Source organism: Triturus cristatus, chromosome 3_1 (genome assembly GCF_964204655.1).
Source record: "Triturus cristatus chromosome 3_1, aTriCri1.1, whole genome shotgun sequence".
In the NCBI taxonomy this organism is placed as follows: domain Eukaryota; kingdom Metazoa; phylum Chordata; class Amphibia; order Caudata; family Salamandridae; genus Triturus; species Triturus cristatus.
In genome coordinates, this window is record NC_140583.1 from 140792383 (window position 1) to 140812301 (window position 19919).

General features: G+C 41.4%; 1 protein-coding gene across 1 annotated transcript in view; it reads left to right on the forward strand.

Annotated features, from left to right (window-relative positions):
- Positions 1-19919, forward strand: part of ZDHHC13 (zDHHC palmitoyltransferase 13) — a 268872-nt gene that overhangs the window by 173659 nt on the left and 75294 nt on the right. The window contains exons 11-15 of the mRNA XM_085643583.1: positions 2413-2537; positions 3803-3865; positions 6997-7090; positions 17276-17359; positions 17828-17985. Coding sequence (XP_085499709.1) covers positions 2413-2537; positions 3803-3865; positions 6997-7090; positions 17276-17359; positions 17828-17985 — 524 coding nt within the window. The remainder of the gene's footprint in view (positions 1-2412; positions 2538-3802; positions 3866-6996; positions 7091-17275; positions 17360-17827; positions 17986-19919) is intronic.

Below are 19919 nucleotides of genomic sequence, written 5' to 3' on the forward strand. Positions count from 1 at the left end.
TTGCGGTTTTTGTGCTTGCACATTTTAATATAGTACTTTGGGTACTACCTTTATCTTTATGCAAATATTATGGTGCTTTGTAGTCCTTACAAATATTGGAGCTGTTGGACTTTCTGAATAAACCACCTGGTTTGGTCCGTCATTGAAAGGTCGCTGACCAGGGATAGCAGCTCGAAGAACTAAATTCTAGGTGCCAATTCTTAAAGTTTAGCATGTTCTATACTTGCATGTTTTGCATGAATTCTCTTCAGTGAGATAATTTTGAGCTTCCAAAGTACCTGTTTTGGACTGTCCCCCTTGTCAGATTTTCCAGAGTATGATGTGAGGTTTGTATGTTGTATAAATGTGCACAGTAACAATTGGTGAGGAGGTTGGGTGATATCAGAACTGTTTGGAAAATCTAGCGCTAGCTCCATTTTGGATCTACTCAGTTGTTCTTATGGTCTGCCTTGACAGCGCAGCTGTTGCAGCAATTATGTGAGCATCACCAGGAGAGGAGCTTTGTCTCCACCCACGCATTGGGTGCCCGGCACACACATTCTGATTAGGCAGACGTTGTGTGCTTCCACAAAAAAAGTGCTTGCCCTCCACACTGCTATGATCATTTCAGCTGCCTGAGCTTGAACTTTCAGGGCACAGTGCAATGCTAATAAAATGTCTTAGATAACTGTATCATTTATGGCGTTTCTCTCTGGCAGCACCCCAGATGGGAGCAGGGCAGTCATTAACCTACATGGATTTTTATGTCTGGCTTGACAGTGCATTCATAAGCATGACCTATTGGCTGTGCCAGTGCTTGTCTCCTTTGTGTGTTTCATGAACTCCAAACAGTTATTGTGATTAGCAGAGTCCGAGATTGGGCTGGTGGATATTTGAAATTCAATCAAACATTTGGAGATCTGTGTTAATGTACAGTGGCTGCCAGTGTTGCAGCTTTATTAATGCTGCCAGTAACAGGAGTCGTTATAATCCATTGTAACAGTCCTCATTTAATTGAGAAAAGTAGAATGGCCACTGCTCTTGTGTTGACACACACTGAAAGGAACAGAAATTAAGAATGCTCCCTATAAATTATTCAGTGATCAGAATTATAACTGATCGATCTAGAAACAGCATTTGTATTTTTGTTTGTAGTAGGAATAATAAGTCCTGGTTTCCGGTGTTTATAATTTCAATGCAGTACAGCCTTTTTGCTTCCCTGACTGATCATGACAAGTTTTAGATTCTACTAGTAAGAAGTTGCCTGTAAGAAATAGAAGCTAGGAATTAGTAATTTCACCTCCCACTTGTATCCTTTGTCAATACATTGTCCCGGGTGACCGATGCGGCAACAACATGTGCAGAATATTTAATTTTTATGACTTTCTAAAGAATTGAAGATCTTTTCAAACAGAAACATCACAACACTTTCTGAGATGTAGCGTTTGATTAAACAAACGGGCCATTGCAAAGCAAAAGGTAAATTGGGAAACAGAAAAGAAGTACTCAAAGCCCTATATACAGCATGCGGAAATGGGATATTGATATTACAGGAACATATAAGCTGCATTTTTTCCAGTCAATTTCTTATTCCCCTTTCTGGAGTGACCTCTTGTTAGTTCATTTGAGATACTGTTATGTGTGGGTTGTTTTCTGCAGATAAACCCTTCTTTAAGTGTATGTAGCTGGCACCATAACCTGACGTATCAAACTAATTGAATCCAATCTCCGCTCCTCACGTACTTGGGGGCTTACTCCTTATCATGGTGCATAAAAGTTCCATTGTGCCCACCACCTCTGTCAATCACACCTACACTTCTTTTCTCATCTCATCACTCCGCATATTAGCCCCTCCTGGACTAGCATTTGCTGCTGAAAAAACCTTTCGAACTATAGAAATATTTTTAAGTATTTCAAAAATAACCCTATGCTAAATTTTAAATCTATTGGTTTTTCATATATTTCTTTACCAAAATATGGCTCGCATTCTGGCTAAGTAAGAGGTAGACTTACATTCATGACTTGAGTCCTGACACAGCATTTTCTGAAAATGTCACATATAAACCACCATATCACAGTAGGTGCAAAAGGCTTTTAATCTTGACAGGAGGTTAATAAAAAGAATTTAAAAAATTGTAGGTTCTCTCAGTAAAGGGTTGTATTTAAAGATCTTCCGGTCCTATTTGCAAGATAAAACTGAGATGCTTGTGAAGTACAAAATATTTACATGACGGCTCTATTGAATTCACCTTATCTTCTACACTTCTGTAATGATTATCTAACATACAAGAATTTGATATTAATCACAGGGTTTGTTAAGGGAAATGTGCCTCTATGAATACTGTTAATCTTAATATTGATGGTTTCACTGTGTTGGGTATCCAGGAGGAGACTTGTTTAAAATGTTTATGTATTCCTTAACTTGAACATCACATTTGGCCGCAGTGGGTTTTCAGATCCCATTCATTCTCAGCACTACCTTGCTTCTCTACCTTTTCTACAAGACCTGGAGGACAGACCCAGGATTTATCAAGACGTCGGAAGAAGAAAGGAAGCAGGTAAATAGATTTCCTTCTAAAAACTGGAAAAAGATTCATACCCTGAGTTTTTTGCCCTGTGTTAGCAAGTAGTATGTAAGAATGCATGTATTGAAGTTTGTGCCATGATTCTATTTTTTATTTCTACATTTTGTACTTGTATGACATGGTCTGCTGTGGCCTAGTTATGGTGGAAGGGTGTTTTACCTAACATAATAAGGTCCTATCATAAATTTGTGACTGAAGGTATCCAAATGCTCGTGTCATACGAAAATGACATCAGTAGTCAAATATAGTATGTTATTACAAGGGCAATGTCATATCAAAGTAGCTCATACGCCTACCAGCAGCATTCAACAGAAGGAGCCTGCCAGCTGAGTTTGTGACTGAAAACACTGAAGTACTCACTGCAGGGTGAAATGTGCCCATACAGCTAGTGGAGTTCTGACATTGGGATAGATCCCAAGCTCCGGATAGCCAGATGCTTTGGTAAGTCTGACACCCACACGGTCAACCTCTGCTTCTCCCATCATTGATGAAGTTAGGACAGTGGTGCTGAGGAAAACCAATGCGTGGCCATTGTTGTCCTACTTCTGGTATACAGGAAATGTGTGTACATCCCCTGCTGTTCTTTCTTCCTAAGTAAAGTAGTGCGGCAGGCGGCAGGAGACGTGTGGGGAATAATATTGACAATTGGTGCCTAAGAAGAGGGAGAAGGTGTCCCCATAAAAGTAATTTCGAGACAAGGAGATGGTGGTAGAAAGCCATAACTATGTTTAGGCGGAACACAGTATTTAAGGACTGAAGGTGAGAGGGGTAGGAAGATTAGAAGGAACAGAAACTGAAGAGCACAGGTGCCGCAAAGTGTCTTGTGAAGCTTGCTAATGCTTGCCAGGTAGAGTGGAGTGATGGGACGGGTAGATATGGGGTTACATATCCCTACCTCTTCTCACAAGTGAAGTTTGAGAACCACCTGCATCCCAAAGAAAGACCAGCAAACCCTCTCCTCCTATTGTTTCATAATCTAAGAAGGATAGCCATGTTGTGTCCTGTCCTCTTATTTGTTTGTGCTTAGTAATGTGATGCGCGTGGCCTTTCGGCTGTGCCAGAGCACTCGGGTAATATTGCGATCTAGATCTGCGAGCAGAATGAATGGGTTTTTACAATAGGATCTGGTATTCGAATTATCTAAACGCATCTTTCTTGGACGCTCCGTCTTGATATATTTTGCTGTTCTACACATTGGTAAAAGACATGAAAACATCAATGTTGTGTGTTCCTTTCAGACCATTGTTACCCTTGCTGAAGCCGGCTGCTTGGACTTCCGGATGTTTTGCACGTCATGCCTGGTAAGTGTAGCATTGCTGGTAGTGCTGGCTTTTTGTGCCTTTAGAGATGTGTCTGCACGGGTCTAGTCTGGGACTGTATCCTGACGCTCCACTAACTGTGGTTTGGAAGAGCTCGGCTGCATTGCTTCCCATATTACAAGGCCTTAAGAAATATGACGTTTTTTACCTTCGACTCAAGAATTGTTTGTTAATGTTTTGCAGTCCTGTACACTCGTCACAAGCTAGTGGCGACCCACTCAGCTCTGAAATCCCAACAGTTTGTCGGGCATTCCAGCACACTAGAACGTTACGTTTTAAAAACATAAAACAAGTGATGCCAAAATAGCAGATTCATGTATACTTAAAGCCTAAAAGATGCTTTGGGAAGGAAGTAACGGATGGGAAACTAGTATTAATATATATTTGTTTTAAAGCACATGGAAGCACTCTACAATACAGATGTATTAATGAAGCGCAACCGAAGAATCATACAGTAATAGCAGTTTCTCAGTTAGCAGCAACAAAAAAACGAGTGCATGTAAAATGTACAACCGTAGAAGAAAGAAATGAATTTGGTGTCTTAAAAAAACGCTTCCTAAAACACAAGTACTTAGCTTTCGCGCAGGTTACATTTAGTTCTGGTACCACAAACACATTAATGAGGTTATCTCTCAATTAGGGAGCTTCGTTCATATTTTGTGTTTGAAACTTGCTTATGAAATGCATAAAAGCTTCAGTGGAGACAAACCTTGTCTGCCGGATGTCCCGCTAAGTAGTATTCCCACCGTCCACCCTGAAAAAGCACAAGTTTGTGACCTGTGAAAGCAGCGTCTTATCCTGCAAGGAAAGGCTTTTGGCAAGCAGAGAAAAATATTGACTGTGCAGCATTCACCACAGTATGTCTGTGCGTTGCGGGCCAAGACCTAGCAGAACCAGACAAGATGGAGCATGGGAATCCACCTCACACCACATTGGTACAGAACCAGACAAGATGGAGCGCGAGAATCAACCTCACACCACATTGGTACAGAACCAGACAAGATGGAGCATGGGAATCCACCTCACACCACATTGGTACAGAACCAGACAAGATGGAGCATGGGAATCCACCTCACACCACATTGGTACAGAACCAGACAAGATGGAGCACGGGAATCCACCTCACACCACATTGGTACAGAACCAGACAAGATGGAGCGCGAGAATCAACCTCACACCACATTGGTACAGAACCAGACAAGATGGAGCATGGGAATCCACCTCACACCACATTGGTACAGAACCAGACAAGATGGAGCACGGGAATCCACCTCACACCACATTGGTACAGAACCAGACAAGATGGAGCACGGGAATCCACCTCACACCACATTGGTACAGAACCATACACGATGGAGCATGGGAATCCACCTCACACCACATTGCCAAGACAAGAGAAGGGATGACACGATTTCTGCTAGGAATAGAGAAGAACATATTTCATCGTTGTAACGAACATCAAACAATTGGTACCCATTTAACTGTAGATCTGGTGCAGACAGTGATTTAGATGTTCCATATCTAATGAAGGGAAACGCAGAAAGGAGCCTGGAAGCGAAGTATAAGGAAATTGTGATGCATACCCCATGCTGGTTACACTGGTCTGTCAGGAGGTTGGGCCCATTAAGTAGGGACACAACAAAGGCTCATTAAAAGTGCACTGTAGGAAGACAAACAATATAGCAGTCTCAAATAATCGGCTCAGAATTCATTTGCCATCAATGCTTTTTAGTATTTAAACCAGATGAATTGGATAAAATCAGAAAAATAGTCGTAGTGCAAAATGTGCACCAAATCAGCAGATAAATTAATAGTATCCATATTAGAGACCTACAAAAATCTGGCTCACCTCCAAATTGAAAGTCTTTTATAGTAACGTTCGCCTTAAAAAACAATGGAAATTGGGCTGTCCCAGGGGATGAGCAAATGTAGCAATGCAGCAGGTATGAGACCCCATCTTAGCACTATCCCACTAAATGAATAATGCTGAACTCCGCTTGACCTACCGTCACTGTAGGTGGCCACAATGGAAAGACTCGTGCGTGAACAGCCTACAGTGTGCACGCACAAGGAGCCTTGAAAGCATCTACAGGCTGCCTCCGGAGCTCTGCGAGAACATGTCATTTCAAAACAAACAGGGCACAGTTTGCTGTGTGTGCAGTCAGTAAGAAATGTAAACACCCAATGAATCTTATGAAGCAGCAGCCAGATATTGCAAAATAGATAAAGGCCCATTTGAGGCTTAGTGTAGCACAAGTTAAAAAATAGTACCGGACATCCCAGCATTTTAGTTTCAATTGCAATCTGGTATTATGAAACCAGGTATAATTAATAAATAGCTCTAGTATAGTCTAATTTCCCCTTTAAAAGTGCATACGACGAAACACTTGGGCACATTAATAAAAGGGATGCACTCCCCTGGTGACGCCTGCATTTCCAGTGGATTGGGACTTCAGAAACGGACACTGATCCCCTGGAGCGCCCGTGTCACTGTAAAGGCCGTGGGAGTATCCACTGGAGGAAAGGTCCTCATGAGTGAGTCAGTTGTTGATGTGTTTCTGCATCTTTTACGTTTTTTCCACCGGGTTTCTTTTCTCTGTGAAGAAACCATTTCTCCTACACCTCTCTTCCAATCAAGTTTAAATGGTTCCTCCTCCTTCGGTACACTGTTATTCCATGCATTTTCGGGTACCATTTTGCCACTTTTTTCAATGTGTGAATGTTATTGAATACTCATAAACTGGTAGATTTGTAATTGTTTGTGTAATGAATTTTGCATTGCTTGTTTCCTGGCACTAACCCTTTGCCATTCCTACCTAAACTCACCATGTGGCACTTTAATCACGCTCATAAATGCACTTTTCAATTAAAAGATTCCACTTATTCTGATTCTGTGAATTATCATGTGGGATTGAGAACTACAAGTGCCTTTTTAAAAACCTCAGTTGTATTTGAGTATCCAAAAACGTTTGCGAAGTGAATCACCTTGATTCAAGATGTTTCACTAATGGCAATTGTGAAAATGAAGACCATTGAAGGAAGTGTAAATAGATGCACATGATGTTTAGACATCTCTGGTTATTCATTCCTCTTCATTCATTGTTCCTTCACAGGTAAAAAAGCCGCTACGGTCCGTGCATTGTAATCACTGTAACTCGTGCGTAGCCAGGTACGACCAGCACTGTATATGGACTGGGCGATGCATTGGTAAGTTTCAGCTATAGAATTGGGAGCTACCACATTCTGTTCAAAATGTCAATTTTATGGCAGCTCTAGTAAAGATACTCCTTATTATTTCCCTGTGTTTTCAGTTCTCATTATCTTAGGGCATCAGAAGTGCCTGTGTGATATGGGAGTTAGTAACGCGGATGCAGGGACCTCACCAGACAATCTCCTGTAATGCAGCTGTTATCCATGACTATTGCTTCACTCACAAATGTGTGTGATGACAGCATGCATGGAAGTCACTAACTGCCTGTGTTGGCAGGTGGTTTATTAGTAGGTTCAGGTAAGTACCTACAGCTAGTAATAACACCACAGTCACAAATACGGTCCGGTCGAGTCTCAATAAATTCATCCGTGCTCAACCCTTGGTAGCTTGGCTGACAAGAAGTCAGGTTTAACTCAGGAGACAGGCATGTAAAGCATTGAATATCACTATACCAGTAAATCAGTAAAACACAACGCACACAAAAAATCCAACACCAATTTATAATAGAGAATATTTTATAGAGAACATTTTCATCTTTGAAGTGACAACAAAACTCCAATGTAGGGAACCAGAGAAATTCTTTTTGAAAGATTAAATCCAAAAATGTGCTTTTTAGTGCCTAAATGTGACAAAAGCACCAACTGTGGCTGTCTGGTAGTGCTGGACAGAAACCAAGTCATAGTTTTAGACTGACCATGAAGGAGCGCGGTTTGGATATGACGAATGGTTGGGGCTGGTCAAGTTTGTAGCTTTGCATTTAGTCACGTTTTTTGGAGCTTTTTCTCCGATGTCAAGCTGTCCTCTTGGCCTAACCGTTTTCTAGTTCGATGATGATGGCTTGCGGCAGCGCGATGCGTCGGTGAGCCCTGGAGGTCTTTGTCTTTGATGTTGAAGAGCTCCGGAACTTTCAGCAGGACAATCCTTCAAGTCAGGCCGAGTTGCGGCTCAACGTCGCCGGCTTGACTCTCATTGTCGAGGTCGGTGGACTTACCAAGCTTTTTCCCAACTTTCCGGAGCTTCTTCTGGAAGGTTTCTTGAGGGTGTTTGAGGATCCCCAACACCAGCTAAGAGTCCAAAAGATTTGATTTGCCTTTCTGGGTTTGGGACTAGAATTCCCACAATGAACCTGGTAAATCCAGTAAATTCTAGGTGAAGCTGTTCAGCAAGGCTGTTTTTTTTGGAGATAATTTTGGTGACTTCTTCTAGCACATTTCCTCCTGTTGCTGATCAGGTGGTCCACTGTATGATATTTGAAGCCAGGCAACGTCCTCTCTTTGTGAAGCCTTGGTTTTACAGCAGGTGTAGTCCTTATGAGTGCAGTTCCATATTTATTCTGCATTCCCGGCTGGCAAGAGGAGGGTTACTCCCAACCAATAGGGTTCAAATTGCCACACTCTGGTATGACCCTTTTCTGGGAAGTGTGGCATATTTCTTGTCCCAGAATGAATATCTCATTAAAAATCAAAATTGATAAAATCTTTACTTGGAGTTTAGGTCTGACTAACCGAGCCCACAGGTGTGGCTAACTTTTCCCTACACTCTCCTTCCAACCCCTCTCCTAATCTAATTAGAGGGGCTCCCATCTGGTTGGGGGTGCAGGAATTGGAGGTGGGCCTGGTTCTTGTGCGGTCTGTTCTTCTACCCTTGAAGAGCAGTTTGGCTGCCCATCCTACTTCCTGTCCTAGCATCTGCAGGTATCATATCTCTGCACACCACATGCTTCTATTGTTTCTGCCCCAGGCCTCCTAACACCTAATCAGGGATCAGCTTGGCTCAGGCTATCAAAGGCTGCCATTCAAAAGAGGGTGCTACAGGGCTGTTTTATATAACTTCAGGAAAGAAAATTCTAAAGCTACTTTTTTTGCAATAGTTATAATATATCCAACCTTGGCAAGTTGTGGGATTTATTTCAACTATTATTTTGACACTTTGAATCGTGTTGCTAGCTATTTAGAACTAAAAGATCTACTATATTGAAGTTAAACAAAGCCTTCCCATGTTAGCCTATGGAAATAGCAGCCCAAATTAGCAGTTTAGCCCTCACTAGGGTGTATAAAACATATTTTATAATGTCATTGCTTTTAATTAAAAGACACCCTACCCTTGGGGCACCTAGGGCAGACCTTAGAGGTTACTTATATGTAATAAAAAGGTAGTTAATGATTTTAAAACTGCTTTTAATTCCAAAGTAGAATTTGGACATTGTTTTATTTTAAAAGCAGCATGCAAGACAGGACTGGATTTAAAATAACACTAGACCCCGCTGCAGTGCACACTTAAGTGCATCAAATCCAAACACCATACAATTTTAAGGACATCGCACTGGCCATGGGACTGGTTAGCAGAGCGCTTAGCATTTTTAGAGTCAGTAACCACCAGTATCAGTCAAAAAATGGGGGTGATCAGGGCAAAAAGGATGACTTTCCTACAGCCAGTATCTAGGAAAGTTGTGTAACCTATTTTGCAGCCACCTGAACTTCTCCTAAACATATGTGCTGGGCTTGATGGTGATGGCAGCTGCACTAGAAACATATTGGATCCTTCAGCATGGTCATTGTTTCATGGCTTAGGTACATGATTCAGGCCTACCTGACTAATGATTTTTTAACACTTTCATACAGCTCTTTGCAGCACAGTAAAAAAACTGAATAGAAGGTGGCTCTGAAAGTGAAAATCTGTGATTTCATTAATCCTCTTAAAGCAAAGATTCAGATAAAAAAAACACTATAAAGGGCCTGATTTAGGAAGAAGAAAGCTGTGTTGGTTATATTATTCCCAATGAGTATATAGTGATAGGGAGATGTGCATCTCATTGCCGCTTACAGCCTCAATTAGAATAGTGTAATAGAATAATAACTCCTTTTTTTTTATAGTCCCTGCTGATGTATGTATTACATGGGGTATATTATGCATGCCCCAGCCATACTTGCTATCTTGTAGCTCACTTGATGTATACTCATAATGTCTTTATAGCATGCACATGTAGAATATACATTATTTGCAACATTCCCCATTGCAATTTTTTGGTTTCATACTAGACAGCACACATGCTATCTTGTTGTTATCTTACAGCGCTCTTAGAGCCGATCTATTTCTAACAATTGGTTGGCTTTATTGTCACTCTCATTTGCTTGCTTTTTATTCATTAGTGTAGATATGGACTTTCCTTCCTCATCTTGTATCTCTCTCCCCTGGAGCATAAGACGCATTACTGTCTGCTTACACTGCTTGCTTTTTAGGTGCTACTTTTAATTTTTGTTTGAGCACTCTACAAGAGCCCATGTGTTACTCCAATATTGGAACTTTCATAGATTCAAATGCTTGAATCATTCCATTGCCGAGCAAAAAAGCAATAATAGACATAGTCCATAGAGGCCCTATGCCTTTAGGTTTAATAACATGTCCTAGTCATTATTTAACAAAGGAATTAAGTCTCAACCAATCAGGTTGCATCACCTTGTTGAACACTCTTGTGAGAAGCTCCAGTCCCCCAGATTTTCAAGCCCTGTGGCACTTGTGAAAGAAGAGGCTTCACGCTGATTACCCTCCTCATGTATGTATATATTTTCTTTATCCATTGCATAAGACAAGTGACTGCAAGGTATGTCACACTTTCTCTTTCAAAACATTGAAGGAACTTGAGGGCCGGCTACTAACATGGCTATGAAAGCTTAAGTATAGCCAAGATCCTGTTTCTGATGACGACACCTAGGATTCATCTTTATTTACCTCCAAAAGGTCACTTAAGAAATAGAGATATTACTGGGTCTCATTCTTCTCAGGAACCACCAAAAAAGCGTTGGAAAATACCTCTCATGCCTTTCAAATACACCACAGCCTATCCAAGTCACCACACAAAAGTGACCTTCCCTCAGGGCAAAAGGATAGTAAGGACTCCAGTTCCTCCTCAAAAAGACATAAAAAATCGTTCTGAATCTCAACACCTCCGCCTCAGGTGAGATATACTTTTAAGAAAGCTTTCTCTGCTCCGCCAACAGATAGATCGTAGATGACATCCCCAGTCGTTGACGAAAACAGTTACAGCTGTGTTGATGGCTTCCACTTAAAATACTAACACCATATCGACGGAGGCCTCTTCGTCATCGAGGACCTAAACGTCGACCAGCCGTACTCCTATACCATCAACGATACACATGACAACTTAGTCGGTGACGCTGCTGAAGACACCAGCACTCCCGTCGACAATAGTTCTCTGGTCTACAACAAAGTCAAGATCATCGTCGTCTTCACTCACAGCCATGACTACGTATTTGTCGACGATAAAGGACAACACTATATTAAAAAGCAAAAGTTAAAGATACTCACGCCTTCACACACATCATTAAGTATGGTGTCTTCATTACTACCCTCTTGTCTTCTGATGAATATTCTGAGGACGACGGTCCCTTTGGAGCTACACACAACCCATCAGAACTTTATGTTGAATATCATCAGAATGAATACGGTGAGGGTGAATATTATGAGCAAGAATTTTATGCTCCGCCAGAACACTACCAAGAAGAACATTATGAAGGGAGTGTTGTGTCTTCTGTCATCACTGGGTTCAGACTTATAAATCATGTTATCAGACTACAAAAGACTTTGCCTTCTGCTATATATATTTCGACACCAGCAAGTTCAGTTCCTGTACAGCCCGCAACCTTTGCCTACACTTCCAATCGGCTGATCGTACTCTGAAAGTGGTACAACTACAAGATCCCACCTCATCTGAGGAGGAAAGGGAAGCAAGTGAACTCTGCAAAACTCATGATGAATGGGATGATTATGAATTGCCAGCACTGTCATCTCCAACCTCACCCCCTGTGGATTCCCCTCTGTAGAACATAGGAGGTTTTCACAACCTCCTAGAAAGAGCAGCGAGATGGTTCGAACTGCCAATGCCTGCAAAATAAAATGACTGCCTGCTTTATGACTTCAAGTAACCTTTTCGAAGAAGTGTGAGGTACATGCCCATTACTGATTACATCTGGGTGGAGGGCCTAAAAGTTATGAGAAATCCAGCAACAGTTACAGAAGTGTTACCACGTAACGATAAAAAAACGATCGAGCCCAAGAGGATGTACCAGCATGTCACACAGGACATGCCCAACCAGACTCTGTAGTTTCACAGGCAGCACAGCTTAGGTTGAGAAATCCTTCCACACCACTATCAGCACCTCCAAGCAAATAAGGTAGGCGCCTCTATAATATTGCACTTTTCTTCCATGTCTGCGCTTACAGTGAGAGCAGCGAATCCCTTGGCTGTACTTGGATGATATGCTAGGCAAATGTGGCCTGAGAATGCCCCATACCTGGACAAGCTTTCAAAGTTTGAAGCTAAAAAGGTTTTACAAGAGTGTGAGCACACTTCATCAGAAATTATTGATGGTGTCCTGGATTTCGACACCACTGGATTCAGATAGCTAGCTGTGGCATCAGTGTTAAGACGCCAGGGATGTCTCATAAGCTACCTTCTTCGGGCCAGAGGTCTAGATCTAAATACAAGATCTGCCTTATGTTGGGGATGCCCTGTTTGGAAAAAACAATATCGATGATGCTCTACAGGGCATAAAAATAGATAAAGACACGGCTAAGTCGTAGGGGAACTTAAAATATAAAAAGCTGCCCTTTTTGGGGTGCTCGAGGTAGAGAACAGCCATGTTATGGAGGGTGATACCAACAGCGCTGCTATCCAACATACTCCTAGACTAGTCCACATTTTCAACCCCAATACCAGCAAAGACAGCGAACATCAGTGGCCTTTTATAGATCTATTCCAAGGGGAAAATCTAGACAACAAGGCAAAGATATCAGCCGCTGTCAATGACTTCCTATAGGCTCCGGCTACTCCCTTCTTTTTCCCATCGAGCGTAGCAAGGGTAATAACCAATCATTTGCAACACAACCAAAACAAATAATGAACCAATGGGTCTTATACCTGGTTCAATTTGGCCACACATTGAAATTCATCTAGATACCTCCTTCAACCCCACCTCAGACTTCCATCCAAAAACATCTGCAACTTCTCAAGTTGGAGGTCAAAACCATGCTCAGAAAGGTGTTTTAGGGAGAGTTCCTCTATCCCTGAGAGGAAAAGGTTTCTATTCCAGTTTCTCTTTAATTTAAAAGAAGTAAAAGCAGTGGACACCATTTCTGGATTTAGGAAACCATAACAAATATTTCAACAAACCGTTGCTACGCATGGTTGTATTACACAATATATTGCAACTCCTGAACCGAGGAGATTACATGTCATCCCTCAATCTTCAGGATTCATATTTCCATACCCCTATCCATCTAAGGCACATGAGATTTCTTAGGTTCACAGTAGCCGGCAGCCACCATCCGTTCAGGGTGCTCCCCGTTAGTATCAAATCCACCCCTCACATTTTTACAAAGTGCTTATCACCTGTAGCAGCCTTCCTCTGGTAACAAAAACATCAAGTGGTCCCCTATCTCGACGACTGGTTGGTCAAGGCTCCTTCCATCCAGGCTGCTCATATGTCCACAACGGCCTGCATACACCTGTTCAATGAGCTTGGCCTCCCTCATTCAGACAAATTGGTCCTTCAACATCACAACGAATAACATTCCTAGGAGCCACGCTAGACACAGCGCTCTACAAAGCATACCCCACAACAGAGAGACCGCAAAAACTGATGACTTTAACTAAACTAATACAAAGAAAATAGTCACTTTCTGTTCGCCTTTACAAATGCCTACTGGGTATCATTTCATCCTGCATCCATCTAGTTCCATACTGTCGTGCACCAATGCATCGGCTCCAAGAGGAATTAGACATTCAATGGGTACAAGCTACAAGTACCTTCGACCTCCTACTAGTCACCCGGCAATGGCCAAAGCCCTCACCTGATGGACACAACTGGCACATCTGTCAGTCGGTCTGCCCTTTTTAACTCTGGTTTTGCCTTTGGTTATAACTACTGATGCTTCCCTGGAAGGGTAGGGAGCTTCCCTCCAGGATCTGCAGGTCAACATCAAATGGCTGCCTTCTCATCGCTGCTTCCACATCAGTCTACTCCATTTAAAGGCAGTACATTTAGCTTTACAAGGTTTCCTTCTCAGAATACAGAATTCGGCAATACTCACTTGGACAGACTATACAACCATGACTCACTACATCAACAAGCAAGGTGGCACACTATCTCACCTGCTATCCAAGGAAGCTCAACAGATCTGGGAATGGTCCATCCATCACAAAGTACAGAACATTATACCTGGGCACCAGAACACTATAACAGGCACTCTGAGCAGACTAAAACCATCTTGCCATTAGTGGGAAATGGAACAACAAATTCTGGATCAGATTCTCCTCCAGTGGGACAAACCAAACCTGAACCTCTTTGCGACTCTCCAGAACAGGAAGTGTCAGTTCTTCACAACCTGGAATCCTCAACTGGGGTCGTAGGGGAATGCATATTCGACCGCATGGTCCGGAATCTTTGCCGACGCCTTTCCTCTGAGGACTCCGCTCCCTTCTGAAAGATGAAGACCGAACCCTGCCAGATAATTCTCCAGTCCTCAATGTGGCCGTTCCAGCACAGGTTTATGGAACTACTCATCCTCACACAGGAGCGTCACATTCAACTGAAACCGATCCCATTGCGGCTGACAATGAGCCAGGGACAAGTTCTGCATCTAGGCCTCAAGTCACTTCGATTATCAGCCTGACTTCTTATTTCAACAAATTTGGGTACCATAACATTCCATCGGACAGACAGTCCTAATAAAACATAACACCTCAAGTGGAAAAGATTTAGCATATAGTGCCAAAGAGCTAATGTACATCCCATCTCCTCTTCACCAAAGAGATTCTATCTTATCTTCTACACCTTGCTCAATTGGGTCTGGCTCACGCCTCCATTAAAGTCTACCTGGCAGCTATTTTTCGCTTTAGGTGATCTCCAAAACACCATCACAATGATCTACTTGACTCATTAAGCAATTCCTCAAGGGATTATCCAGAACATTCCAGCCAGTGAGGCCTCCTTCTCTGCTTTGGCAGCTTAACACTGTACTTTCACAGTTCAGGAGAGATCCATTCGAGCCTATCCATAAATCATTTTTCTCTTGGAAGGTAGCTAACCTAGTTTTAACATCAGCAAGAAGAGTCCGTGAAATTCAGGCTTTCACCATTCAGAAACCTTTTCCTCCAGTCAGGCATGATGGGGTTATTCTACAATCAAACCATAAATTCATTCCTAAATTCCCATCAGACTTTCATCTCAATGAACCTGTGGTTCTCAAGTCGTTTTTTTCCGAACCCTCAAATGTTAGCATAACGGGCATCGCACTCTTTGGCTATCAAAAGGTGCTTAAAGTTCTATTTGGACAGGACTAGGAGTTTTCACAGATCCAACCGACTTAGTAGCCTACGGTGATCCAAGAAAAGGTTTTCCTCTATCAAAACAAGACCTCTCTAGATGGATATCTAGCACCATTCTATACTTTCACCAGAAGGCTGGCAGACCTTTAAGCACAAAAGTGCATGCTCACTCCACAAGACTATGTGTACTTCCATGGCATTGTTTGCTGGCGTGTCACTGCCAGATATCTGCAGAGCAGCAACCTGGAAAAGTATGCCATCCTCTTACTCATTACTCACATTTTAATTACTATTTATACGTTTATGTATACTTTGTATTCCTCTAGAGGTTGTGTTGCATTTAAAGGAAAATATGCTTTTTCAGTGCTGTTTAGTCTGATACGAGCATGTGAATCTATGAAAGTTTCAATACTGGAGTAACAAAATAAGGTGCTTACCTTCAACTGTAGTTCTCAAATCTTTCATAGATTCACATGCTACCCACACTCCTCCCCTGGGAATCTCACCTTCCATCTCTCAGTGCAGTTTCACGTATTCTCACTCATGCTCAAAATATCTGAGGGACTGGAGGTTTTCACCAAAGTGTTCTACAGGGTGGTTCAACCTAATTGGTTGAGATGCAAGTGTAATCCTTTTTTTAAAATGACTAGGATCCGTTACTAAACCAAAATGCCTATGGCCTCTACAGTCTATCTCTATTAATACATTGCTTTTATTAAGGTACTGAGATCTCCCATCTTGACGATGGCGAATGATTGAACCATGTGAATCTATGAAAGATTCCAGTACTGGAGGACTACAGTTGAGGGTAAGTAACTTATTTTCTTTCCCACCTGTCTCCCCAATGAGCTTCTCTTTCGCTTCTGTGCCACTCTCACTTTCCTGTATGCTTCTTCCCAATTACCCTCTGTGATGTTTTTTCCCCTCATGTGCTCTGGCACTCATTTTGCATTCTCGCCTATATGCTTCTACCCTCATCAGATGCTCTCTCTCGCCTATTTTCTTTTCTGTCCCATGCCCATGTTGCTCTCCCTCTTTCGTTTGCTTCGCCGTACCCTCTGTGTTGCTTCCCCGTCCTGTGGCCTCTATTCCTTCAGCCCTCAAAGCCCATGTTGTTTCCCACACTGCTTTGCCCTCCATGTTTCTTCTGCACCCTCTCTTACGTATTTACCCCACCCGCTTTCCCACAAAAAGTTTAAGCATGTTTTTTGCCGATCCGAGATCAAAAGAAGTGGCTGCTCTTTTAGTATGCAGATGCCTAGAAAATGACAGTAGTATTTTTTTTTTTATTTAGCCATGCAGCAGCACAGCATCTGAGATGCTGTACAGAATACGTAAAAAACATTGACACAGCCAGTAGGTCCCACATGCAAGACCTGTTGGCTATGCCCGTCATTAATATGATTGGAGGTGATTGCCACCAGTTTTCGCAGGTGGTGTTTCTGGGGCAATATAGAAATTCAGACTCTTATCAAGACTTAAAATTGGGTCTTGGTTTCTGAAGGCAGAAATACAAGCATGCATGTTATTTTCCACATACCTGTGTTTTTTTTTTTACCTGTGTGTAATTCAACAGATGCAGTAGGATTATGTACTAATGTTGCATATTTCTGTGTTTGCCAAGATAATCTAAACAAGGGCAACTGTAGCTTCTCTATTTTTCCTGACTCATAGTATATCTTTTTAACTATAATGGAATGAGCCATAAAAACAAGAGTGGAAAGTAGGAAAAGGTTTATAAGGCTCAGTCTGTACAGCACATATCTTGTTAAATTGAAGTTTCTTGAGAAGTTAATGTTCAAATTAATAAAACTTGTTTTTTATATTTTTTCAGGCGCAGGAAACCATCACTATTTTTTTTTATTTTTGATTTTCCTCAACATAGTGTGTGGATGGATGGTGTTCGCAACCTGTGTCTGTAAGTGTTTTTGTTGTTCATTTCTGTTTCGAATAGGTCCAGGCATCCTCCATGAAGAGACTACCTTTATGTACCAGCCTGATCATGCAATTGAAGAGCCCATTTCACAAACATGCAGTGGGAGACATTCATAATTAAACATAAAGAATCAGCTAGGGCTGATGATGATGATGCAAAGGCTGTTACTTTGATAGAGAAAAGTGGCGGTACAAAAAAGACGTGGTTGCCCTACAATCTGATTGACCTAGTATGCGTCCAGTAATTCAGAATGCTTGTGAATACTCCCAAAAAACAGGCATCAAAAAGAATTGGGTGTTTAAAGTCTATTGATTATTGTGGCTGCAAGCCCTTGAGATGTGTGTCTCATGGTTATATGTATGGATACAAGTAGTAACCTGGTAAATTACATTAGTTTGTGGATATTACCTTTCACCTGCATTCTGTGATGATCCTTGTTTCTGTCCTCAGATTGGAAAAGACACTGTGCAACACATTTTGATCATGATGGCTTGTGGATCTTCATCACCCAGATCGTGTCTTGTTCTCCCTGGGTTTTGTACATATTCATTATTGTGATCTTCCACTCCTTTTGGTCTACACTGATGCTTGTACTCCAGTTTTATCAGGTAATTTTGTTTGAGCTGTAATGAAGTAATGTGAAGAAATGCATTGTCTTAAGGCCTTAAGTACTTTATTGTGTAATGGCTCTCCATGCTTTAACAGCACCTTTTTATACTCCATACTTCAGTGGCTAAATTTAGGCACACAGTTGTGTCCTGCAGTTATGTTTATACAATGGGATACAAAGGTCACTCTAGCTGCTGCCATTCTCTTAAACCTATGACAAGTAGCCAGTTGTATTCTGTGCTCCCCCTTCTTGGAAGTTGACTCCAAATAACAGGCACGTCAAGGTCACTTTCTTCATCATTGCTGGCTTGAGTTAGTGGGGTATGTTAATGAGCACAAAAAATCCTGCCCAGCTGTAGAGTTACTTTGTCTGAACCAGCTTTCCCCCCTTGGTGCAGCTTTGCTTCCTCTCTTCTTGACCACTGTTACTACTCCATCAGGTCCACTGTCTTATTTTGCCATCCCCAGAAAGATGCAAACTCCAGACCTCTAAAATGAAGAGGCCATTCTTGTGGCGTACTTGCTCTCATCATGTTTTGGATTCAAATGTAACATAACAAATGAAACTCTTATATGATACTGATGTCGAATGTAACAACAGATTGGAAAACCCAGTAAAATGGTTTAAAAAATGTTTTGTATTCAAATATCTAAATATTTTGAAGGGAATTACAATTTCTATTATAGTATTCCCAATTTAGGCCCAAAACGTATTTCTGTTCAGTCACAGCGTTTTTTGTTTTCTTTACATTTTTTTTTAGTAAAAGCATACTTTAAAAACGCTACTTATAAAGCAAACTTGAAGAGAAATGTTAATTTTTCTCATGTACCCCTTTCAGCTACTTTGCTGAATTTGCAAGTATCCATCAACCAGTTTGTCTGACGACCTCTTAATTGTCCTTCAAACCATTCTTCTAAAGATTTGCCACATGTTTGGGAGAACTCTTTCCTGATATAAGTTGAGTGTATCTTGTGGAGGAGGTTATTGGTATCATATTCTATTAAAGAGAAGATTTGTGAAAGAGAAGATTGAAAAAATATTCTGGGTTGCTTAAATGTTGGATACATCGAAAAACCAAACGGATAGCATCAGGAACTTCTTGTAGCAAGTGAATTCTGGGAATGTTACACCTCCTAGATGTGTAGGTGTTTGAAATTGTTAAAGGTGGATTTTTGGAGGCTTATCTGCAAGATATTGCAGGACTCTGGAGGGGAGTGGGGGAAGTAACATGGACATACCATGAAAGATAAATGGAGTGATCATCATTTCGATAATGTACAGGCAACCTCATCGGAATATATAGAGTGGGGGCCCACCAAAAACAATGAATGGTTGATAGCTATTTCTGGATATTCGATAATGGATTCTTTCCCACAGAGAGTGGTGGACGTATTTGATTATACAAAATCTGAGAAAAGGCATCATTTTTGACTAGCTTTGTTTTCATTGTTGCCTAGAGATGGTTGATTGAACACACAGAAATTAAAACCACCAAACCCACTGGGAACGAATATAGTGAATGTGATAGCATCAGACTTATGTCAGTCAACTAATTATAAAATTTGAATAAGGATTGAAGAAAATGACATCTTAAGGGGCGTGGAATTCCTTTTGCCTATCCCCAGAATATATTGTTCAGGGTAAAAGACAAAACATTTTCATGTTTCATTTGTCCAGCGGGCAAGTAAGTATAATCCACTAAATCACAAGCCTTTTTGCTGGCGGTTTACCGTACCACAGCACAGATCTGTTAAAGAGGATTATTTACTGCTAATACTAGATATGTTGTTGTGTGTAGGTGTGTATATATATATATATATATATTTATATAGTTCAAACTTGTATATACATGATTCATTAATGCAAACACCTTTTGCAATAAGTGACTGATCTAAGAAAATGCAGTGAGCTTTGAGCTCAGTTTGCTTTGAT